Here is a 25,691-nt window from a genome sequence, read left to right as displayed (position 1 = left end):
CTGTTCCGTGCTCCAGCACGGTTAGCGCTCACACTGCATGCGAACTGCGCCCGAGTCCAACTGAACCGTGCTCTGGCCCACCTCTTCCAAGCGGGCCAGGGCCGGCTAATCGAGCCGCGCCCGGGCACGGTTCGGAGCACTCACACTAGTCAAACGAACCGCGCTTTGGTGGTCAAACGCACTCGGGCACGGTTCAAACTGGCTAGTGTGAGTACACCCTAAACTATACCATTTGTTAGATTTTCAAATTTCTGTTTCCTCTTTCTCGCTACCAGGTTTCTCCCCAGTAATCCAGACTCCACTTCACAGAGCCAAGAGTTTGAGTACAAGTAAGTGATGTTATTTGTGAAGTTTTTTTGTCTTGGAAACTATTGCTTCTATTTGAAGTCGGCATGAACCGGAAGTTACAAACGACTTTTCTCCAGTGTTGTGACGTATTTAAAAGTGAAACAGTATATTGAACGGAGGGCAGGGTTTTACTCTAGCGCTCCTGTTCTCCATCTCTGCTCATAGCACGGTTTGAGGGGAGTTGCCACGCCCTTGCGCCATAGCACATGACCGGAAGAGAAGAGAAGTCGTTTCGAGGGGGGAGGGAAGGGTAACGTATTTGATTAAAGATTATAAGGCTACATGAATTTTAAAAGAATAATGAAGTGCACAGATAAATCATTTATAATAAACACTACAATATTACATATAAAAATACGAATTGTAAAATCTTACTTCAAGAGCAGGTGAAGCAAGTTCAACAAACAATGTTGAAGACGTTTGCTTGCACTGAGCAATTAGGTACAACTTGCAAACAGCACCTGTGGTTGTCGGTTTAATTCCCACTGGGGCTACCTGTACATGTAGTAGACCTAGATATAAAGTAAAATTTAACATTGTATACTGCATATATTACAGTCTGAATCCTTAGCCTTTCACATTTTTTATTTATTTATGAGAAGCTTCAGAGAAATGTAATTTGTAACACTTTTTTGGATTTTCAGCTTGGTGTAGGGGATAAAGCATGTTTTAGAGACATGTTCCTGAAGACCATTGTTCAAAGTAAGTTGGATATTTTTTTTTAGATTTAAGTAGATGTGTATGTCCTATTGTCCTCATGCAATTCAAATTAAATGACAGATCTGTATTTTCTATATTAGCCATCAGGAAGGACCCGGCAACCCAGGATGCACTGATGAGGCGGTCCAGGTTAACGTTACGCGTTACCTGAAAGGAGCATCTGACCGTGAAGGCAGAAAAAGGCGCCGCACAGCTGAGAGGGACCCACAGCCGACCACTTAAAACTATACTGACTACTGACACCCCAGAATCACTGACAACTGGAATCCTTTCTTTATCTTGCAGTCAGTAGAATCAAGACCCTTAAAGAAGTCAGAAGTGTCAGACTACACTCACTCACTGTGGAAATTACTTTCTTTTTTTCTTTTTCAAATAAAGCTTGTAAATCCTTGTGCCACAGGTCAGCATTGCCGTTATAATGGCCTATTCTACTCCAGAGCTTTACTATAAATTACTACCACTTATCATATTGTTAGAAATGGCTTGTAAATGTAGTTATACTTTTATTTATTTGGTATCTTGCACATTATTTGGTATCAAATATCCTCTTTACTTGTCATAATGTTTACTGGTAATTTTTTACCCTAGAGCTGTCCTTTTTATATGAACACTTATTGTAAGTGTTGTAATTTGCTTGTAAGGCTGTTTAACCAAAATTGAATTGGAAACCTGCATGTTAGTATATTGATTTATTTATTTTTCTGTTATGTTTCAGTGATCTGAAACATCTTGTTTAAATGACAGTTACTGTACTTTGAAATGTAGAATAAAAATGCCAATTGTAAATTTGTCTGGTTTGAGCAATCATTATTCTTGATAAACTGCATGCTATAAATAAATAAATAAAAAATATATATATAGCCAGAATAAGCGGCGGCAGAGCGCTCGAAAATAGCGTTTGCCTCCGGCGGGCCGCGGAAGGACGGCCTTCAATATAAAGGCGGCGGAACGGCGGTTGGCCCGCGGGCCGGCCGCTTAACGAAGGCGGTAGGAAGGCGGCTGCCGCTTTTAAAAAGCGGCTGCCGCCGGCGGTGCGCCGTCCAACGTGTTTGCGATGTCGCCATTCGGACGCTTCTACTGCCGCCGGAGAACCGACGGTGGTCCGCCGACTCATTGCTATCTGGGTATGTCCTCCCAGTTGGATTAGAAAAGGAATAAACCACCCCTTTCAATCGAATTGAAATTTTATTCGGATCGAGCTCAATCGGATCGATTAAGGTGTTTACATGAAGGCTTTTTAGTCTGATTGAACCGAAATGCGTTTACTACTGGATTATTTGGATTTGGTTGCATGTAAACGTAGCCTGTTGCAATGAGCCTTTTGTGAAGCCCACTTATTGGCTGTGCCGGTTAACACAGAGAAAGTCTCGCGACCCCCTATAGAACGAACAACGACCCACTAGTGGGTCGCGACCCACTGGTTGAGAAACACTGAGTTAGATGACGCTATCTAATCCTAACCCTACCCCCAGACCTAAACCTACCCGCGTCATCTAACTGACGCTAAAGGTAAAGCGTCAGTTAGATGACGCCCTAGGATCGTCATCTAACTGACGTTAAAGGGTACCCTAAAACGTCGGATGTTGACGTATGGTCAAAAGCGTCAGTCATATGACGTCTTGGGATGAGACTGTGTTAGTTGATCACAAGCTTTCATTAAAGTGAGCAATGTGATCATCAGGGCATTAATCTGCCTCTTCAATTATGCAATATACATCATTAGAAATCTAGTTTAGTTCGCAAAACCATAGGGACTTTTTTCTAGAAATTCTGAATGATGTTTGCTAAGAAAAACTGTTGGAGGAGAAATGTGTTTGCCTGTGTTCCCCATCGATGCTGACATAAATATGAAAAGAAATGGAGCTGTTAGATTTATGTGCACTTATTAAACTTTAAAAAAGGTCTTTTACAAAGTCTTGTAGTTTCAGGCTCTACTAGAGCAGGTTTTCCTGCTTGAATGTTGATTATTTCCTCATATTCTCCATTGTTGCGGCTCCTCTCTTCCCAGTCTGTCAGTAACGCTCTGTTTACTTCCTGTCTCTATGAAGCCCCTCCTTCTGAAAAGCACACTGTGCTCTGATTGGTCGGCTGGAGCAGTGTGTTGTGATTGGTTGATCGCTTCGAGTGTGTTTGGGAAATATCCCGCCCCTTTCCATAACCGCCAGTTTAACACACTATGTACTAACTAACTCAACCAGGCCCCGCCCCTTTATTCTGCGCATTAATTATTATAATGAGGAATATTGTGACGTGTTCGTTCCCGGAAGAAAGTCAAGACTACAATGGAGGTGTTTCAGGAGAAACACTGACACTGATATAGAGAAGAACGAATCGGTTACCTAACGTAACCTCGGTTATCTCTAGAAGAGGGAACGAGTATTGCGTAAGCTAGCTTACGCTGCGGGAAAGATTCATCTTTGCTGAGAGTTTGAAGCCAAAAAATTATTTCATAATTTGTATCCATTGACAACGCAGTTCCTCTGCGGCAGACCTAGAGCAGGCTAGCTAGCAGCTCATTGGTTCGCTCAGAGAGAACTGCTTAAGCCTATGGGAGAGCGGGGCTGAACCCGCTGCCAATGAGAAGCGCCCGCGCGCTCATTGCATCATGGCCCGCCAGAATGGGCGTGGCTATGGTGTATATAACAGTCTCTCCCAGGCTTATATGTTGATTTATTTCAGCGTGAAGCGAAACGCTAGTAGCGCAAGCACGGCCAGGAACGCAATACTCGTTCCCTCTTCTAGAGAGAACCGAGGTTACGTTAGGTAACCGATTCGTTCTCTTACGAGAGGTTCTCTCGTATTGCGTAAGCTTGCTTACGCTGCGGGAACACCTGGTCAACGCCGTGCGCGCTATGAATCCACTCATGAATCCCAGGGTGATACCGGGGGATTTTTAACGTGGAGTGAATGTAATATGAGGCCGGCAGAGCGGGCACATGAAGTATATACATAAGCATCTAAGGAGAGCACAAGGGGCGAACCGGTTGTGTGAGGGACTCCCAGTAATGCAGCTTCTTAGGGAGCTGGTCGTTAGACAGCTAGTAATTTTGCCTGCAAGGCGGGAACTTCCAAGTTGTAAAATCTGACAAAAGTGGACGGGGAGGCCCATCCCGCGGCCGCACAAATGTCATGAATGGAAATTCCACAGGACCATGCCCACGATGAGGCCATGCCTCTAGTGGAGTGCGCCCTGATGCCCAGAGGGCAGGGCAGGCATTTAGATGCGTAAGCAGAGGCGATAGCGTCTACTATCCATCTAGACAGTGTCTGTTTAGAGGCGGCCAGACCTTTGGTGCGGCCCCCAAACGACACGAAAAGCTGCTCAGCGCGTCTGAACGCGGCAGCGCGCGTAGTGTACAATCTCAGAGCCCGCACCGGGCAGAGGAGATTGGCGTCGCGCTCACTATCGGATGAAGGCAGAGCCGATAGGGAAATAATCTGAGCCCTGAACAGGGTACCAATCGCCTTCGGGACATAGCCATGCCTAGGTTTGAGAATGACAACAGAATCATTCGGTCCAAACTCAAGGCACGCGGCGCTGGATGAGAGCGCGTGAAGATCCCCCACGCGTTTTACTGAGGACAGAGCCGTCAGAAAAACGGTTTTGAGCGAGAGGTATTTTAGGTCCACAGACTCGAGCGGTTCGAACGGGGGTGCTTTCATAGCTTCGAGAACTATAGAAAGATCCCAGATAGGAACCGAAGGGGGGCGCGGAGGGTTCATCCTCTTACACCCCTGAGGAAGCGGATGACTAACTCGTCTTTGCCCAGGGACTGAGCGCGTCGGGGTTCAGAGAACGCCGCGACGGCTGCCACGTAAACCTTGAGAGTGGAGGGGGACCTGCCCTTGTCCAGCATCTCTTGAAGGAAAACAAGCAAAGACGGCACCTCGCATGACCGTGGGTCCAGATGTTTGTCGGTGCACCATTTTGAGAACACAGATCTGGGTGCCAGATCGTGCCGCGAGCTTGAGAGAGGAGATCTGCTCTGACTGGGATGGGCCACGGGGCTGTCTGTGACAGCTGAGTGAGCTCCGGAACCCAATTCTGACTCTCCCAACGCGGGGCTATGAGGAGCACCAAGTGGCGTGTGTCCCTGATCCTCTGAATTACCTGTGGTAGCAGAGCGATCGGAGGGAATGCATAGAGCGGGCGGCGAGGCCATTCCTGGGCTAGCGCGTCCTCGCTCCTTGAAAAAAATATTGGGCAGTGAGCGTTCTCTTCTGACGCGAAGAGGTCCACTTCTGCTCTGCCGAATAGCCGCCACAGTATTTGGACCGTTTGTGTGTTCAGGGACCATTCTCCTGAGGAGATGAGGTTCCTGGACAGTATGTCTGGACCGTCGTTCAGATGGCCCGGCACATGCGTCGCTCTGAGCGAGAGCAGGCGGCTCTGAGACCAAACTAAAATGCGGTGTGTCAGTAGGAAGAGATTCCTGGATCTGACACCGCCCTGACGGTTGAGATAGGAGACCACAGCCATGTTGTCCGAACGGATCAGGACGTGGTGTCCCCAAATGAGCGGGAGGAAGCGCGAGAGCGCGTTCTCGACCGCAAGCATTTCCAGACAGTTTATGTGTAAGGGGCTTTCCTGTGTCGACCAATGGCCGAAGGCCGGTGAGCCCTCGCAGACTGCACCCCAACCCGTGTTGGATGCATCTGTCGAGATGACTTTTCGGCGGGAAAAGGTCCCCATCGTGACGCCTTGCCGAAACCATTCTGCTACTGTCCATGGCTGCAGCGCCGTGAGACATGTCTGCGTAACTCTGATCAGCTGGCGGCCCGTGTTCCACGCGCGGTGGGGTACACGGCTGTTTAACCAAAGCTGAAGCGGGCGCATGTGCAGAAGGCCCAGCTGAAGCACAGCGGAGGCTGAGGCCATGTAACCCAGCATCCTCTAAAAAGTTTTCAGAGGTGTGCGGGTGCCCATCTGAAACGAGGCGGCCAGTCGCTGAACACTGCGCGCGCGCTGTGTGGACAGGCGAGCCGTCATCGTGACCGAGTTCAAATCTATTCCTAGAAAGGAAATCGATTGACTGGGTTGAAGGGAGCTCTTTGTCCAGTTGACAGAGAGGCCCAGCGTTTTCAGATGGTCGAGGAGAACTGCGCGGTGCGACAGAAGCTCCGTCTGTGATTGGGCCAAAATCAGCCAGTCGTCCAGATAATTCAATATGCGCAGCCCCTGGCTCCGCAGGGGGGCGAGCGCCATATCCATGCACTTCGTGAATGTACGGGGCGCCAGGGATAAGCCGAACGGGAGAACGGCGTATTGATAAACATGACCCTCGAAGGCGAAACGTAAGAATGGCCTGTGACGGGGATTTATCTGGATCTGAAAATAGGCGTCTTTCAGGTCTAGAGAGACGAACCAGTCCCCCTGGCGCACCTGCGCGAGGAGTTTCCTGGTAGTGAGCATCTTGAACGGTCTCTTCATGAGCACTTTGTTCAAAAACCTGAGATCTAAAATCGGTCTGAGGCCGCCGTCTTTCTTGGGAACCAGAAAATAACGGCCGTAAAACCCCGACTCGGTCATAGATGGTGGGACTCTCTCTATGGCGCCCTTTTGCAACAGCGTCGCAATTTCTGAGTGGAGCGTGCCGGCGGCCAGCGGGCTGACAGTAGATTCGAGCCGAGCGCGCGCACGAGGCGGGCGGCGGCGAAACTGTAGCAGATAGCCGTTCTTTATAATGCTTAGCACCCACGGGGAAATGCCTGGAATGGCTTCCCACGCTTTGGAGCATGCGGCTAGTGGCCGAATGGCTATATCGCCCTGATTGCGGCACATAGCGGGCTGGACACAGTGTGTGGGCGCGCTTTGAATGTGTGTGGCAACGGGATTTGCACTCAGAGAGGAGTCTATGGGCCGTGAAACAGAGCGAGCAGAGAGGGGACACGCGCATGAGCTCGTGGGCGTGTTTATGTTCTCTGATATTAGAGCGGGCTGTGCCCGTTTCATGTGATGGGGCTCTGAGAGAGACACGGGATATGTTATGCTTGTGTGTATGGGTGAACACATGATTGTGGGCACATTTTCTACACAACTGGCATATTTTCTCTTTTTGAGATTTCTCTGGGTAGCCGTGAAAACGGCTTTTTGTCGCTCGCAAGCGGGCTGGAACACCGGCTTGTTTGTGGCGGTCAACACTACAGCAGTCGGCGAAACAACAGGGACTGGCAGAGGGCGAAGCTTTGACGGCGGTCCGGCCGCAGCGGGAGAGCGCCGTCGTTTTCTTAACTTTGCTAGGCAGACTTCTGATGATCAGGCTTCAGCGTGATCTTGGGTCGTGGGCCCCGTGGGGGCGGTGGTCTGCGGCGGCTGTCAGAGCGAGAGCGAGGGCGGCCGCCCTGTCTGCGCTGGGCTGTTTGAGTCTGCGGAGGAGGGCGCTGTGGTGGAGCTCTGGCAGGAGGCTCGCGAGAGCGGCCTGCGGAAGAGCTAGCGCGGCGGGGCAGAAACAAATTCATGGCCTGAGTGGCTTTCTGGACCTCGGAAAAGCGATCGACGATTCCCGTGGCAGCAGATCCAAAAAGGCCCGTCGGGGAGAGGGGCGCGTTAAGAAACGCGGTGCGCTCAGAATCTCCCATGTCGGCGAGCGTGAGCCATAAGTGTCTCTCGGATACACAAAGGCTGGCCATGCATCTCCCCAGAGCTTGTGCGGCGGCTTTAGTGGCGCGAAGGGCGAGGTCCGTAGCACTTCTCAGATCCGTGACAGCGGGGGAGGGGTTTCTACCGCTCTCGGCCCACTCACGGAGAATATCGCTCTGTAACACTTGGAGGACAGACATAGAATGCAGCGCTGCGGCGGCCTGACCGGCGGCGGCGTAGGCGCGAGCATGAAAGCTCGAGGTCGCTCTGCAAGCTTTCGAAGGAAGCGTGGGGGAAGAGCCCCATCTAGCAGAGGGCGGGCAGAGGTGTGCGGCGACCAAGTCCTCAACGGGCGGCATGGCTGAATAACCTTTTTCGGCGGCTCCGTCCACCGAGCGCAGCGAGGCAGATATATCGGAGAGGTTTCTAGCCGAGAGCGGGGCATTCCAGGACTTCGTCAGCTCTGTGTGAAGTTCAGGCAGGAATGGGGCGGCCCGGTTGCACGCGGGGGTCGAGCGCCGATGAAAAAAGCTGCCGTCCATCCGGTTCGGGGCCTGCTCGGGTGGAGGAGACCACTCGAGACCGAGGCGTTCGACGGCCTGTGAGAGGAGGCGCATTAGTTCCTCCTCTATCCCGGCGCGGATCCCCGCCGACTCTCTCGTGGATCCGAGAGATGACCATTCCTCACTGTCTGACGCGAGCAGTGAACAGGAATCCTTCTCCTCCGCGGCGTCATCGGAAGCGATAGAGCGGCCACTCGGCGGCAACTGTATGTCCGGCTGGGGCGGGGAGGGAGAGCGGGAAGCGGGAAGCGGCGGCGGCGGCCCGCATGGTTCCGCAGGGGGCTCCGGCGGCCTCTGGGAGCGGCGTTTCTTTTTACGCGGCGAAGAGAGAGGCGGCGCGGGAGCGGATTTTGCCGCCAGAAGTCGTGCCCGCAGGGACGACAACGGCAGGCTCTCACAGAAGTCGCATCCTCCATCCGCGAGGGCGAGTTCTGCGTGCTCGAGTCCCAGGCAGAGAGCGCAAATGACATGGCGGTCTCCGTCCTCGAGAGGAGCGCGGCAAGAGCCGCAGGAAAAACGAGACATCTTTAAAAAGACGCTCGGCTCTTTTAGATATAGAGAAAAGAAGGATACAGTCGTCGGATGGCGCTAGCTTGCAGGGCGGCTGAAGGTGGCGAAGACGGCCGGCTTCTTTAGGGTCCGGGAGCTCGCTAGAGTGATGCCTTCTCGACGGCGACGGCTTTTCTCAGGACAGCAGAAGCGTGTAGCTTGCTGAAGATGAAATGAATCAACATATAAGCCTGGGAGAGACTGTTATATACACCATAGCCACGCCCATTCTGGCGGGCCATGATGCAATGAGCGCGCGGGCGCTTCTCATTGGCAGCGGGTTCAGCCCCGCTCTCCCATAGGCTTAAGCAGTTCTCTCTGAGCGAACCAATGAGCTGCTAGCTAGCCTGCTCTAGCTCTGCCGCAGAGGAACTGCGTTGTCAATGGATACAAATTATGAAATAATTTTTTGGCTTCAAACTCTCAGCAAAGATGAATCTTTCCCGCTGCGTAAGCTAGCTTACGCAATACGAGAGAACCTCTCGTAAGAGAACTGGAGTTTTATATAACTCAAACAGCAACATTACACACTAAACACAGATGAACAAGCATGATGAAAACTTTGATATTGTTCAGAAAGATCTTCACAGAAGCAGCACACAGTCACAGGCATGAACTCCTGTTATCCTTAATTTTTCAGGTGTTTTGTACATATAATAATCCTATAAATTAATCCTACTTATGATCTCAGTTTGACTTGGCAGATTCTGCTAAACATATGCATATTGTATTTGAGACCCTTGTCATAATTATAACTGCAGATTTATCATGTTTTATATATTTTCAGGCCGAGTTCTCCGAGCTCAACCTCGTGGCTCATGCGAACGGCACATGCAGTGTCGACATGCAGGTCATCAGGAACGGGACCAGAGTGGTTCGGTAAGCTGTGTTCGTGTTTGGTTTATTACATAACTTATTATTAAATATATAGATCCACACTTAACTCTCCTTACCTGTTCGACCAGTTTACCTGAGACACACTAAGCTGAAAATTAGGTTTTAAAGATGTTAACTTTAAGTTTTAAGATTTATATCTTTCTCTTGCAAGTAAATAGACCAAAAATGTAGCCTAATGCTAGCCTGGCTAACGCCAGACCCAATCTCATTGTGAATTGAATCGCGCTGCGGTAAGGCAGTATGGGGAAACCCAGGCTAGCCTAATGCACTTTCTTTTTCAAAAAATAATTAATTTTGGTTACAAACACTGGTAACCTAAAAGTCCACAGCTGAAATCTCAGTGACTTTGAGTGGTGAAAGCCGAGATTGTGACAGTAAGATCTGAACTGAAGTGATTTACTGTCACGACGACCACATGTGATTCCGCTAAAATACAGGAAGCCGAAACACAACTTACCATAAACACAGACCGTGGGTGTGTGTGAGAAATACAGATTACTCATACTGACTGGATGCTGTAGATGAGAGTGTGAGTGTGTGTGTGTGTGTGTGTGTGTGTGTGTGTGTGTGTGTGAGAGAGAGAGAGAGAGAGAGAGAGAGCGTCAAGTCAAGTCAATTTTATTTATATAGCGCTTTTTACAATACTGAGTGTTTAAAAGCAGCTTCACAGAGATAACAGGAGAATAATGCAACAAAGTTTGTTTCTAGAATAAAAGAGCGTCATAGTCCAGCTTCAGTAAGTTCAGTGATGTTTCATTTTTGTTGTAAAAAAGTTATTAATTTAGTTCATTTATATATAGCCGCTCTGGAGTAAACAGTGATGTCATCGTCCAGCTCAGTACAGTTCTCATATAATGGTGTCAATGCAGGAGATCAATTATATTGTTGAATATTAAATTAAATGTTAAATTTAATGTCCCCAACTAAGCAAACCAAAAGCCAATGGGTGCGTGCGTGTGTGTGTTTTTGTGTGTTTGTGTGTGTGTGTGTGTGTGTGTTGCTGTATCTATGTTATTATTCTCACAGGTTTTGCTGTGTCTGTGTTATTATTCTCACAGGTCCTTCAAGCCTGATTTCGTCCTGGTCAGACAGCACGCGTACAGCATGGCTCAGAACGAAGACTTCAGGAACATGATCATCGGATTACAGTACGCCGGGATCCCGAGCGTCAACTCACTCGAGTCCATCTACAACCTCTGTGACAAACCGTGGGCTGTGAGTATGCTTTTATTCAACTGTGTTTTTCCTTAAAAGGTAAAAGATAAAAGTTTATACGTAGTTTGGATATAAACACCGGAGCTAGCTAAGCCAGCGCCTCGGGTCTCTCAGCCCCGCCCTGCGGCTGACGCCACCCGCAGCGCCCCGACCCAGGCTTGTGTTGGACCCTGAGCCTCCGAAGACCTCCTAGCAGCAGGAGGGAAAAGAGAGGGTCTGAGTCTCGAAAAAAGCTCACTTAGATCTCCCTGTTTAGCTCAGGCGGCTGGAGATTCTTCTATTGTAGTCAATGGGCCCGTCGCACTCCACACGCTCCTACAAACAAACGCTGTTTTTACAGTGACCCAAATAAAGCACAAAAAGAGTACGTTTCAAACACACAACATCGGGTAACCGGTCCCCCTTCGCTAGGCGGCCCACCCCCAGTTGTTATATCTCTGTCCAGTCGGGCCGAGGCCTGTCAAGCCAGCCCAGCAGAGAGTCTGTGCACAAAACACAACACAAGGGTAATAAGTCCCCCTATGCTAGGTGACTAGGGCTGTGCTCAGAATATCGATACAACGATATATCGTCATGAACTCCTGGCGATACGCGTATCGATACAGCAGCTGCCGTATCGATACTTTTGTGCTTTTGAATGTAGCCAAGGGCTCGAATTTCGGCGCGGGATTGCGCATAATTTGAATAATTCCCGCAGTTTATAATGCGGGAAATTCCCGGAAACATTGATTCACTTTAGCATGTAGGTTGTAGTATTAGTAAATGAATCCACACAGATTATAAAATCAAATCAGTCATTTTAAAACTTTCTGTGAGACGCAATTTCACAAACAGCGTGAGTTCAATGCAGTGCTGCGTCTCTCTCTCTCTCGTCTCGGGCAAGCGTCCAGCGCTGCAGCCGGTGAAACTACACGCTCACGGTTAGGAGTCGGGACATGACGGAATATTCACTTGCATAATCGGGCCATCGTGACTAAAGTTTACCATTTGCATGTCTTTAAGTCTTACCAGTTTAAACATTCAAACGATTTTAAACTATTCAGTACTTGCGCGCTCTCTGAGAGTTGGTTTTCTCTGCGTGCATACATAGACTAGAGTAAAGCCGCCTCACATACAGCTCGCGAGATTATATCGCTTTAACAGACTAAAACACGCAAAATGATGTAAAAAATTTCGTTCTTGGTAAGTATCCTCTAAACACAGTTGGTTATGTCTTAAATAAGCATAAAGGTTTTTAACAGAAACGGCAATTCCCCGGTTGCATGATGAAGTTAAGCGAGATATTCTGCTGTCACTCTCTTAACCCTGAGCATGTCAATCAATTGTTGTTTCTGCAAAAAAAATTGAAAATGTAATCATTTAAAATGATTTCAACGTAGAAGAAATGACTTTGTTTGGTGCACATTCCAACACTTAAGACCTGTTAAATACTAGGTGTTTAAAAGAGTTTGAGAAAACTAAGTTAAATTTAAGTTGTTACCGTTTTTGCTTTTGTGGAATGTTTTAAGTTTTGTTTAGTCATTGAGCAGTGTAGACATGCTTCAGTGTCACTATAATTGTCATTTCAGTTATTGAGGCAGACTTTAAAAGCAGAAGGAAGAGCCATTCTAAGCTTTTTCATTCATTTAACTCATTGTTTTTCAGTTATCACAACTGTTATAACACTGGTTATTCAATAAGCAGATATTACTGTTACTAAACTCAGCTCAAAAGAACTTTAAATTCCAAATTGATCCATATCGTGATACATATCGTATCGTGGCTTTAGTATCGTGATACGTATCGTATCGTGACATTGTTGGTGATACACAGCCCTATAGGTGACCCACCCCCAATTTTCATTCCACCCCTAGCCACACGGGCCCAGGCCTGGCAAGCCATCCCCGACGTGTCAAATTGGGTAATGAGCAATATAAAGCGAGGTTACTCTCTCCAATTCGCTCGCAGACCCCCGCGATTTCAGGCGGTCGTTGAGACTTCGGTGAGAAGCAGCGTGGCGCACGTGCTTCGCACCGAAATGCAAAATCTGCTAGCAAAAGGGGCGATAGAAAAAGTACCCCCCTCGCTGTGCCAATCGGGGATTTACAGTCGCTAATTCCTCGTACCAAAGAAGGATGGCGGCACCAGACCCATTTTAGACCTGAGCCATCTGAACAGAGCCCTCAGGAGACGGCCATTCAGAATGCTAACTTCCAAACAAATCCTCGCACAAGTTTGCCCGGGGATTGGTTTTTCACTGTGGATCTGAAAGATGCCTATTTTCATGTTCAGCCACAGGCCATACTTGAGATTCGCCTTCGAGGGGCTGGCTTATCAATACACGGTCCTACCGTTCTGTCTGTCTCTAGCACCCCGTACATTTACGAAGTGCATAGACGCAGCGCTCTCCCCCCTGAGACAATGGGGAGTGCATGTGCCGAACTATCTCGACGACAGGCTCATTCTGGCTCAGTTGAAGACCGAATTATTGACACACAGATCCTGGCTCCTCAGTCATTTGGAATGCCTTGAGCTCAGGATCAATTTTCCCAAGAGCAGACTGTCACCCAGCCAGAACGTAACCTTTCTGGGCACCGTTATCGACTCGACACGGATGAGAGCCCAGCTCACGCCAGAGTGCGCTCTCTCTATCCAACGTCTAGTAGCCTCCTTAAGGGCAGGTGCGTGCACGCACCTCAAGAAGTTTCAGAGGCTCTTGGGATCGTCAGTACTCCACCTGGGATTACTGCATATGCGCCCCTTACAGCACTGGCTGAAACGCCGTGTGCCAGCCCATGCGTGGCACTCAGGACTCCTGCAAATCACGGTGAACCAGGGCAGAGCACTGGCTCCCTGGAAAGCCCCGGACTGGTGGACGCCTCCAACCTAGGTCAAGCTCTGGTCGAGCCCGGAGAAGAGCTTACATATTATCAACTGCCTCGAAATGAGAGCAGTCTGTTTAGCCCTAAAAGTGTTTCTGCCAGACCTGAGAGGACACACACGTCTTGGTCTGCACGGACAACATGTCGGTGGTGTCCTACATAAATCACCAGGGAGGCCTTAGATCAGGCAACCTGTATGTCATGGCCAGAAACCTCCTTTGGGCACAAGCCAACCTGCGCTCTCTGAGAGCTGCTCACGTCCCGGGCATCAAAAATCTGGGTGCGGACTTACTGTCTCTTAACCCACAGACGGTCCATCTGATCTGGAGTGTGTTTGGCAGGGCAGAGGTCAACTTCTTTGCCTCAGAAAGCAACACTCACTGCACAAAGTTCTTTTCAAAGAACAGGGACTTACAGGGACTTACTGGCCCATTCCTGGCCCAGATGCCCGCTTTATGCTTTACCTCCTGTCTCTATGATTCCTCAGGTCATCGAGCGGATCAGGGAAAGCGGATGCTCTGTCCTCCTAATAGCCCCCCTCTGGAAGACCCAGGTATGGTTCCCAGAGCTGGCGCAGATGCTGAACACAGCCGCCTGGCCTGCACCAATGAGGAAGGATCTCCTCACGCAGGCGAACGGGACGATTTGGCACCCTCGCCCCGACTTATGGGTCCTCCATGTGTGGCCCCTCAACTGGTATCCTGGGACCTCCCAGAGAGAGTCTTGAATACTGTCACTGAGGCTAGAGCACCGTCTACTAGGTGTCTCTATGCTCTGAAGTGGTCAGTGTTCACCAGCTGGTGCACAGCTAGAGACCCCGACCCCCAGTCATGTGAGGTATCAGTGGTACTCTCCTTTCTGCAAGAGCTTTTGGACGCGGGGTGCTCCCCCTCCACGCTCAAAGTGTATGTGGGGGCCATGGCGGCCTACCATGCTCCCATGGCTGGCCAATCACTAGGGAAAAGTGACCTTGTGGTTCGCTTCCTCAAAGGGGCCAGGAGGATGAACCTCCCTCGGCCCCCTTCTATGCCGGCATGGGACCTCTCCACGGTCCTTGTACCCAAAGTGCACTCAACTCCGTTCAGAGTGCAGGTGATCATGTTATCAGCTCTTTCCCCCTCAGAGAACGACGGGGAGGCTAACTCGCTCTGTCCCGCCAGAGCTCTTAAAGTCCACCTGGAGCATTCTGCACAGTTCAGGCCGTTGGAGCAGCTCTGTGTGCTTCGGCGGCCGCACCAAGGGGTCACCGGTCACGAAGCAGAGACTATCGAGGTGGATAGTGGACGCAGTTTCCCTGGCATACGCCTCGGGGGGCCAGGAGTGTCCCATAGGCGCTGGAGCCCACTCCACAAGAGGCATGGCTTCTTCGTGGGCCTGGTCCAGTGGTGTATCGATTAAAGACATTTGTGTAGCGGCCGGCTGGTCCTCGCCGTCTACACTTGTTAGGTTCTGTAACATGGAGGTACCCTGCTTGCAATGAAACAAGTGAAGTCTTTATGAGTGAGTCATTGGATCATTCACTCAAACCAATTTTGTATATATTCATTCTAATTAAACATTTTCAAATAGACTGCAGCAATTAATATTTTTTCAGAATCTGTTATTTTATTTAATTGTCTGTTCAGAATCTTAGGAGAATCATGATCTCTATTTGAACCAAAAAAAAAAAAAACTATATAGATAAATAACTATTGTAGTATGCTTAGCGTTTTATTGCAGATCATTAAACCGTAACGCTGCCTCAGAAGTCCGTCTGAAATCAGTTTCGTGAGGATTACTCGACGCATTTAATAAAAATCTCAAAAATGGTTTGCATGTTATTTGAATCAGATTGGGTTTGTCTATAATTGTGAGCTGACTCAATTTCAACTTTTGCCATCATTTTCACCCAAACGGATTCTGTGTTTTGTTCCAGTTCGCTCAGCTGATCAGCACCTACAATAAACTGGGAGCGGATAAATTCCCTCTCGTTGATCAGACGTTCTACTCGAACTACAGGGACATGGTAAGATCAGAACCACCTCGCTTTCATTCACTTCAGCCCTGAGACCGCCAACATGCAGGAAAAACTCAGCGCTTCTCTTCTAAATATAACACACACAAAAAATAAATAAATAAATAAATAAATAATAATAATATATGGCCCTTTGGTTATTTTGTATACTATATATTAGTTTATTTGTTTTTTAACTCTAAATGGTATGGCAAAAAAATGTATTATAAATTTAGATAAGTTATGTTATTATGTCCTGGTTACAGAAATTACACCCTTCTGTAAAAGTAGTGTGCTTAATAGTACTGAATGTGCACTTGTAGTGAACTTCAAATATACTTGTAGTGAACCATCATATAATGATAAAAATCTATCCAGTGTTTTTGTTTTAATCTCCTTATATGTTTACCCCTGCCTCAAATCAAGCCGTTCGACCGTGTGACGTCACACGGTCGGACGCCCCTCCCACGATTGTTGATTGACAGCAGCTTTTCAACACAGACCCGCCCTCGCTCGTGAGCGAGCTGTCAATCATAGTCCGCGCGGACCGGCGCGCTCATTGTTGATATGCTGGAGCACTGTCTATAAGCAGAATGGCGTCTGAGCGATTGTGGGGTAACACTTTATTTTAAGGTGCTTGTAATAAGCAGTAATTAACAGTTAATAAGACACTTATAAGACCTTATAAGATGCATATAAGATGCATATAAGCATTACTTCATATAAAGGTTAATTAAAGGTCCAGGCCCTGAAGAGATCAGGGAAACTACTCCCTCTTGGGAAGGTCAATTTTTAAGGCACTGGGAGTTTGTGTTACCATTTATGTTTGTTCGGCGGTTCTAAAAGTGCAATGTATTGATACTTGAGAAATGTATTATTTAATTTAATTTATTTATTATCATTAGTTAATGCTTATATGCATCTTATATGCATCTTATAAGGTCTTATAAAGTGTCTTATTAACTGTTAATTACTGCTTATTACAAGCACCTTAAAATAAAGTGTTACCCGATTGGGGTGTTCTGTTCTTGGGTGTAATAACGAACACAGCAGTCATTTTAATGTTCCTAAATCCGAACCGCTTAGACGCAGTGGCTGAGTTTGTTTTCGAAGGGAATATTCCCCACGAGCAACGTCAATGCTCTCATGTTTGCGCGAATCATTTCTCACCAGACTGCTTTATAAACGAGGAGGTATAAAGCTGGTTTTGCTAAGAAGCTGCTCATAAAAAAAGGATCGGTACCAGCTATTCGTGTTCCTGCTGAACCTCCAGAAGACCTGAAGTGAGTGTAACGTTTTACTAAACTTTACATTAATATTTAGATTAATCTTTGCAAATCGCTAGCTGCACTGCACGCTTCACAATGAATGCGTCTAAGGTTTACACGGGTACATTACGGCATTGTTACGACCTGTGTCTGTGTAGCTAATTATTTTCTTTATTGCTCTGTTCCTTTTCTCTCTCTCTCTTGTTTTTTTTTTTTTTTTTTTTTTTGATTTCTAATAGGTTGCCCAATGATTGGGGTGAACGAACGCCATTGGTTGTCCAGTCAGGGCGTGGTCTTTATAAGGACGCTGCTGGCACTCGTCTGGGAGCTCATTCTTGGTTTGGTTGCACGTGGGTTGAGAGCTCCGGAATCCCTCCTCCGGCCGATGATCAAATTGTGTATTAGAAACTTTGATTAGTTCAAGTGAACGTGCATTTTGTGATAATCTCTGAACCGTTCTCCTAATGTCTAAACCATCTTAACAGTGTGGAGCGTAGGGGTGTCCTGCCTTGTTTATTTTGTAATTGTTTGATCTCTGTTTTTGGGCAGGGAGTTAGGTAAGATAAATGTATTTTCTTTTGTTATTTGAGTAAGTTATTAATTTCCCCTTTTACTTTTTATATTCGTTTTGTTTGTTATTTTGGCCTTTTGGACACCCTGAAGATTTGCTCTTTATTTCACTTGTTATTCTTTAATAAATGTCTTACTTTTGCTTTAATTTTGTGCATGAGTTTTTTCTTTGCCGATCAGGAGTCCGAACAACATAATTCGTTTCATTCAGCTTCTTATCAATGAAATATGGTCCAGAGAATCTAGCCTGCAATGCAGCACCCTGAATTGGCAATAAATTATTATTACGCCCCGACTCTAGGGGAATATAAATCACTAAAGAGGCGTAATAAATAGGCTCCCTCGTGTGAAGTTTTGGAGTCCTGTCGGAAATTTGATTTAGTCTTAATTGCTGATTGCTATGATATTGCGATTTTAAGAACTGCTAAAAAGAAGCAACTGCGAAACGTAATTCAAGCTGCGTTAATTAAGCAGGGTATTTTGCAGTCTAGTTCTAACGTTGAGTTAGGTGATGAAGATAGCGTTGATGTTGCGAGTTCCGATCCCGTTTTACGCTCACTTAGTGGTGTAAACTCGGGGGATTTAAAACGGGCTATTCAGTTAAAGCAATTAGATCTCGAAATAAAACGTCAAGAGCACACTACTCAATTGTTACGTTTTAGGCAGTGTGAACTGGAAACGCAGACTGATGATCGTCGTTTCAGTTCAGTTAAGACTAAATTTGACGCACCCTCCACTAGTGTTGATTATCACTTGCCCTCTGTGCCTTCGCCTGTGGCGTCTGATCAGCTTGCTGATTTCGATGTTAGTCGTCATCTAACCCTGGTGCCTGCATTTAGGGATAATGAGGTAGATTCCTATTTTGGCGCATTTGAGCGTATAGCTGCTGCGTTGCGCTGGCCGAGAGAAGTTTGGTCTCTTTTGATACAGTGTAAGTTAACTGGGAAAGCCCAGGAGGTTTGCTCCACCTTGTCTGTGGGTGACAGTTTGGACTATGATAAACTGAAAAGTGCGGTACTAAGGGCGTACGAATTAGTGCCAGAGGCGTATAGGCAGAAGTTTCGTGCACATGTTAAAACTGCCTCTCAAACATATGTAGAATATGCGCGGGAGAAGACTGTGCTTTTTGATAGATGGTGTCACTCCAGCAAGGTCGTTGATTTTGAGAATCTCCGTGAGTTAATGTTGATTGAAGATTTAAAAAATTCGTTGCCAGACCGAGTTGTCGTTTATTTGAACGAAAAGAGAGTTGGTACTCTTGCTGAGGCTGCTGTCTGTGCAGATGAGTTTACTTTGACTCACAAGAATGCGTTTGCTGTGCGTCGTGAATTCTATTCTCCGTCTTCGGATAAAAATGCTAAACTTCCGAAAATGGGTTCAAGTTCAACTAAGCCAGCAATACCCGTTGAAGCCTGTGAATGTTTTTACTGTCACGGACTTGGGCATTTGATTGCGAATTGTCCTTCGTAAAAAGTAAAAGGGGAAATTAATAACTTACTCAAATAACAAAAGAAAATACATTTATCTTACCTAACTCCCTGCCCAAAAACAGAGATCAAACAATTACAAAATAAACAAGGCAGGACACCCCTACGCTCCACACTGTTAAGATGGTTTAGACATTAGGAGAACGGTTCAGAGATTATCACAAAATGCACGTTCACTTGAACTAATCAAAGTTTCTAATACACAATTTGATCATCGGCCGGAGGAGGGATTCCGGAGCTCTCAACCCACGTGCGACCGAACCAAGAATGAGCTCCCAGACGAGTGCCAGCAGCGTCCTTATAAAGACCACGCCCTGACTGGACAACCAATGGCGTTCGTTCACCCCAATCATTGGGCAACCTATTAGAAATCCAAAAAAAAAAAAAAAAAAAAAAAAAAGAGAGAGAGAGAAAAGGAACAGAGCAATAAAGAAAATAATTAGCTACACAGACACAGGTCGTAACAGGCATGTTTTCTATGTACGACGTTCTCAATATAATTCATAATCCCACGTTTATACTGAACAACACGTTATGGTTATTGTGTTACAAACGGTGTAGGCATAGAACAGAGAGGCGGAGTCAGCAAAGCTCATTATCATTTAAAGGCATATGCACTGAAACGGTGTGCTGAAAACAGAGCTGTTTTTGACCAGGTAAAATAAGTGTTTTCTTACAATACTAATGATAATTTTTTATTAAAGTATATTACAAACTTTTAATTTAGACCCTAAAGAATCATATTAGCTTGTACAAAAATGGCATTATATGTCCCCTTTAATGAAATCTAAGGCCAGTTACTGTATGGTACAGTTTGGTTTATGGTTAGTTGCATGTAATTACGCATAATTTACTGTCATTACGACATGTAACATATGCAATGGTCACTGTCAAAAATAAAGTGTTACAGAGTTTTACTTTAAAGTACATTAGTAATCATATGTTTTAATAATCTTTTTTTGTGCTTTAAAGAAGTGCACTTATTCTGATGTGTTGAAGCACATGTGGAGTACTTGATAATAATGTTAACTGTATGTGTTATTTGATATAGCATTTAAAAATGGGTTGTTTTAACCCAATTTTGTGTCAAATATGGACAAACCCAGCCATTGGGTTACATATTTTTTTTATTACATTTTTAACCCAATGTTTGAGTCTGTCCAAATTTGACCCAAAACAACCCAGCATTTTTTGAGTGTATATTTTAAATGTACTAAGTGCAACTTCGTCATTACAAATGTGTAGTAACAAGTATCTTTAAATGCACGCCATACAAGTTTCAATAGAAATAACATTGAAGTATATTTTAGTTTACCATAAATGCACGTTAGTACGGTCAGCAGGAACTTTAACCCTATTTCACAAGAAGTAATTATGATATAAAGATTTAGCACTTTAACATAAGTTCATCTAATTGCATTTAATATTATGTAAATTTAACCTTTATTGCAATTAACATGTTAAACATTTGAAAACATTACATTAAGTTCACACTCTTAAAGTATTTATACTTTTTAGTGCATGAAAATCAAGATTATCTCAAACTAAAGCCAGACGTTACCTGCTTTTGTTTTGCGTGGCTCCTTCATAAAAACAAAGCGTTTCAATATAAATCATCATTTTACAATCTTGAAGAGATGATTTCTGCATTGTGAAAGCAAACTAAGTTGTTTGTATGCTTCTCGTGACATCTTGATATGACATCATTTCCTGTTGTTTCCGGTTCCCTGTTGTTATTCATTTGCTGTTGACTCTCAGTGGTCGGCTGTGCACAAGAGTCCCCAATGACTGTTCGACCAGTTTGTTACAAAATGTCTTAAAATTATCTTTTTGTCAGTTTTTAACTCTAAGCTCATCAGAACACAAAAGTGGAAAGCAATACTAGATAAATGCATTTCATTTAAGACATTGCCATTAACAACAAACAAATGTATCAACATGCTATACAGATGCTTATTACACACAGAACTTTTTAATAGTTAATTGCATATCTATGGAAACAGTGATTTGTGTGAATTTGTTGACTGTCACTAAACTAAACTCTAAACTAAACTAAACTAGCTGCATCTCATGCTTAAATGAACAGTTTCGCAATCCGCATGATTTATTGAGAACGACCACAACAACTATTGCAAAACATGAGCGTTGCTTCATAATAGAGAGATATAGAGACATGTTTTCCTTTTTTAAACGTTTTATTACTTGTTAAAAATACCTCATAAAACTGCAGCAAGCCAAAATTATGCAGATAACTTGTAACATGCTAAAGATTAATTTAGAAGTGTAAATGTAGGAAAGGCCCATGCAAAATCTTCCTGATTTCTTTAGGCATTACAGATCAGTTGAAAACGGTGTTTTTGTAAACCCTTTTTTTAAAATGCAAAATAATAAGCTGAATTTCTGAGTTTTTTTTTTTTTTTTTTGCTCTTCATTTCTTTTTAGTTAGAAAATCAAATGACCTAAAAGAAACAATGTGTCGTCATATGAAAGCATTACAGTAATATGACATGCTAATAATCTATGCAATTATGCAATTATACTCAGTGTGTGTGTGTGCGTGTATGGTTTGCAGACATCAGGCGTGTGTGTGTGTGTGGTTTTTGGCCGTTCCTGTGTACCAGCTGCAGGAGCCGCCGCTGTTTCTGATGCAGGCGAACTTTGACCATGAGGAAGACAATTCGACAAACACACACTCGCTCTCAGAGCTGGGCTGACAGGGCTGATCAGTGCAGCTGGAGATCTGCAGATTAATATATTACAGTACAATATAATATATACTTTATGTTTTTGTACACTCAGACCTTCACGTTTGGACATTAAAATGAATTAGTAAATGAGTGGTTCTCTTAGTAATCTAGAACCTGTTTAACTGCTCACTTAAAATGTTGGGTCAAAAATAACCCAACGAGTAACCCAACTATGGGCTGGTATAGCACCTTCCCAACTGTGGGTTATTTTAACCCAATGCATTGGGTTATTACTAGAAATTACCCAACGATTTGAAAACACCCAACATTATTGGAAAATAACCCAACATAGTGACCCAATATGTGTGACCCAACGGTTGGGTTAAAAAAATAACCCAATGTTTTTTTACTGTGTATGATCCAAAACATAAAACATGTGAAAATTGTTTTACACTGAGCAAAATTATAAACGCAACAGTTTTGTTTTTGCCCCCATTTTTCATGAGCTGAACTCAAAGATCTAAGACTTTTTCTATGTACACAAAAGGCCTATTTCTCTCAAATATTGTTCACAAATCTGTCAAAATATGTGTTAGTGAGCACTTCTCCTTTGCCGAGATAATCCATCCACCTCACAGGTGTGGAATATAAAGATGCGGATTAGACCGTATGATGAATATACATTAATTGTTTGATGTGTTTGCCTCCAGTTATATTTCATAAATTAGTATACACAGACACAGATTGTCCAGTCAACACTATCAATCATGACTAGTCTTAACTTAGATGTATATTGTACAGTTCGACATAAAGTCCATTGATGTTCTGCAGTCTGTCTCAATTCCTCTAAACGAATCTCTTCCAATCTGACAATCTGACAATTTTCTCAGTGCGCACTTTTAAGTCTTAGAGCATTACGTGCTACCATGATGCTGATTATTGCACAGGTGTGCCTTAGGCTGGCCATAATAAAAGGCTACTCTAAAATGTGCAGTTTTATCACAGAGTACAATGCCACAGACGTTGCAAGTTTTGAGGGAGCGTGCAATTGGCATGTTGACTGGAATTTATGTAACCGATATGACAGACTTGTGTTGCACTTTCCTTTTTTGAACTGATTTTAATCATATTTCATGCAACTCAAAACCATCATTTTGAACAGAGCACATCTGAAGTGTTTCAGCTGAAGGAAATACATTATTTAATATATCGGCCAATTTTTATTTTTATTGGGCCGATAACTATAACATAAAAATGAACATATTTCCTGCATCTCTAAATAAATGTGTTCTTACCTTGCAGTCACAGCCCTTCTGATATCTGTATTTGATGTGGTTCTTCTGCATTAAGGAGAGACTGTCCCAGCGCACAATGAGGTCGCACAATGTAATGGAGATTCCCTCATCATACATGAACTCTCCTAAGGGACAGCAAACATATTGTATATTTCATTTTTGTTTTATATTCCCTGAGGTCCACTCATAATGTTAGTCAGTGTTTCCTAATTCCTGTTAAATCAGTGAAGAGTCCCCCTAAAAACTCTTTAATGTGGATCTGAACTTGATTTACCTTCGCAGCGTTGTATAGCTGGAGCGGCCTGACTTGTTGATGTATAAAAGTCATAAAACACATTAAAGCAAACCAGGGAACATGTCATGCAGCCGATGGCAAGCCACATACAGCGAGTCTTGGGTCATCGAGCAGTAAATTAATGAGACTCAGACCTTTCCAACGATATGGGTTGTGTCAAGATTAGAAAAGTTTAGATTATAAAGTAGTTAAAATAATTTTGTAACCTGACTCCGCCCACTAGGGAAGAAGCTAAAATAATTTAAAGTACCATTTCCATAATAAGACAACATCCAATCTCAAAAACGTTTTCACAGGATACATTTCTGAGCTTTCGAATGATATCTAATTTATAATGATTACTAAAATATGTGATACGAAAAAAGGCAATAAAAAAAAAAAAGAGCGCCAAGTGACAGTTAACAATCACGATATTATCTGCGCCATCTAGAGTTTCATGACTGAACTTTGTGTTTACCTGACAGCAGATACTGGCCGTGATCCAGTCTGATCCCACACATTGAACACATCTCACTAGTAGAGGCATGCTTGATTTTCTTTATTCTGTCAGAAGAACCTTTGAACACCTGCAAAACCATGATTTTGTAACACCAGTGTTGGTATTGTATAGCAGTGTATTGTGTTTTGGGTCTGCAGATCCATTTTTAAAAAAATATTATATTTAAAATAGAGTCTCTATTGTCGGACGCTACAGGAACGCGTCGTGAAGCTTCGAATCCTTTGTTTCGAACCAGTGATTTGGCGCGTGTATCAAACCGCCAAAGTCACGTGATTTCAGCAGGTTTCGAAGCTTCACGAACCGTGTTTCCAAAGCACGTCACACGTAGTATATGTGTCGACAACCTAAAAAGACTGTAACTCTCCATTTTAATCATGGACTATTCAGGGGTGTGTGTTTCCCGTACAACGCCGTAACTCGCTGCACTACTATACGATGCATCGTTGAAGAAATAGTCACGACTGTTTCCCGAAACCGTATCGTCGCAAATTGGTCGTTCAATCACGTTGGTTAATGTCACGCTGGTGTTGGAGTAATAATACTTTTAATTAATGTGTTTGAGATCGAATTAATGCGAGATGTTTTTTTTACTATTTTTACGAACATGTCATCTGAGGAATATATCTAATTTTTCTTAGTTATTTTGCTTTATTTCCAGATTCAATCATAGGCTCGTTCTTACACACTAGAGCTCGTTCACACATGCGCTCTTCAAACACGAAACTTTAAATCTCTTGACAAACTAAAAGACGTAAATGACATTATGTAGGCCTATGTGTTCTAAATAAAAGATATAGATTGCACTGAATGTCGGCTTTCTTATTTTGCTCAAGATCAGGATTTATTGAGTCCACATGTCATGCAAACTGGAAACTCTGCTTCTAACCACAGCTCGAGATCTAGATCTGTCAAACACACAACTCTGCGATGCTGTTTGCGAATGTTCGTTGGAACGATGGTTTCGGGAAACAGATTCGTTGAACTGCTGATAACGACGGAACTTGCGACTATAGTTGGCTAACGATGCTTTCGGGAAACACACTCCTGGTTTTGACATCAGTCCAATCTGTCCCAGGAAAAGCATACTATCAGATCATTATAATTCCCAGCAGAACATTTATATGATCATCAATAGGCTACTTTATCTCACCTTCATCACTTTGATGTCATATTGAACTTCTCCCATGCCGTCTATATTTGTCGCTCCGGGTAAGATCTTCTCCCCAGTTACCTCAGCTCGCATCACTAATGGGAAAAGCATCAGTTGTTATATAGTGTGTGAGGCTGAATATAGTAGTGTGTGAGGCTGAACACATGAAAAGAAATATTTCAGGCGGCGTCATATAAGAGTTCAGAAATTAGTTGTGTCATAGAGGGAATCACCTGTGTCGTTACAGAATTGATTCTTAAATGTCCTTTAATACATTAGAAAATCAAAAACTAAATATAGTCCAGCTAAATGCCTAAAACTACTGTGGCTGAAAAGGTGATTGGGGGAATCGAATACTTGATATAAAATTTAAATTTAAATTCCATTTATTGATTCCTGCGTGTGCATTTTAGGGTGTGTTCACACTTCGGTTCGCTTGGCTCTTTTGGACCCTAAAAGAAAATGATACATTTAGTCCTGGTTCATGCATTCTCTGTCACGATCCACACTCAGGAAACACAAAAGATCCAATAATGCAGTAAGTTTTAATGGGGAAATCCGTACTCACAAACCAGTCCAGGCAGGGGTCAATATCCATATAAGCAATCCAAACACAAGTAACAATGAATAGACAGAACAGAACTCAGACGTGGTGTGATAAAAGACAAGGACTCCGTAACAAACACTAAACAAGCAGGGTACTTATACACACAG

General features: G+C 44.6%; 2 protein-coding genes across 2 annotated transcripts in view; one reads left to right on the top strand and one right to left on the bottom strand.

The window, feature by feature from the left end:
- syn2b (synapsin IIb) overlaps window positions 1-25,691 on the top strand; it is a 136,066-nt gene that overhangs the window by 62,846 nt on the left and 47,529 nt on the right. Inside the window, exons 3-5 of the mRNA XM_056266551.1 lie at window positions 9,548-9,639; window positions 10,716-10,872; window positions 15,649-15,738. Coding sequence (XP_056122526.1) covers window positions 9,548-9,639; window positions 10,716-10,872; window positions 15,649-15,738 — 339 coding nt within the window. The remainder of the gene's footprint in view (window positions 1-9,547; window positions 9,640-10,715; window positions 10,873-15,648; window positions 15,739-25,691) is intronic.
- The window catches only part of LOC130100907 (metalloproteinase inhibitor 2-like), a 6,656-nt gene continuing 2,565 nt past the window's right edge, over window positions 21,601-25,691 (bottom strand). Inside the window, exons 2-5 of the mRNA XM_056266562.1 lie at window positions 24,978-25,072; window positions 23,786-23,894; window positions 23,034-23,158; window positions 21,601-21,791 (exon numbers count right to left, since the gene is read on the bottom strand). Coding sequence (XP_056122537.1) covers window positions 21,627-21,791; window positions 23,034-23,158; window positions 23,786-23,894; window positions 24,978-25,072 — 494 coding nt within the window. The 3' untranslated portion in view covers window positions 21,601-21,626. The remainder of the gene's footprint in view (window positions 21,792-23,033; window positions 23,159-23,785; window positions 23,895-24,977; window positions 25,073-25,691) is intronic.

The sequence above is a fragment of the Rhinichthys klamathensis genome, unplaced genomic scaffold (assembly GCF_029890125.1).
Source record: "Rhinichthys klamathensis goyatoka isolate OS25496 unplaced genomic scaffold, OSU_Roscu_1.1 h1tg000249l_1, whole genome shotgun sequence".
Taxonomy (NCBI): domain Eukaryota; kingdom Metazoa; phylum Chordata; class Actinopteri; order Cypriniformes; family Leuciscidae; genus Rhinichthys; species Rhinichthys klamathensis.
This window is presented reverse-complemented; position numbering and strand designations above follow the sequence as displayed.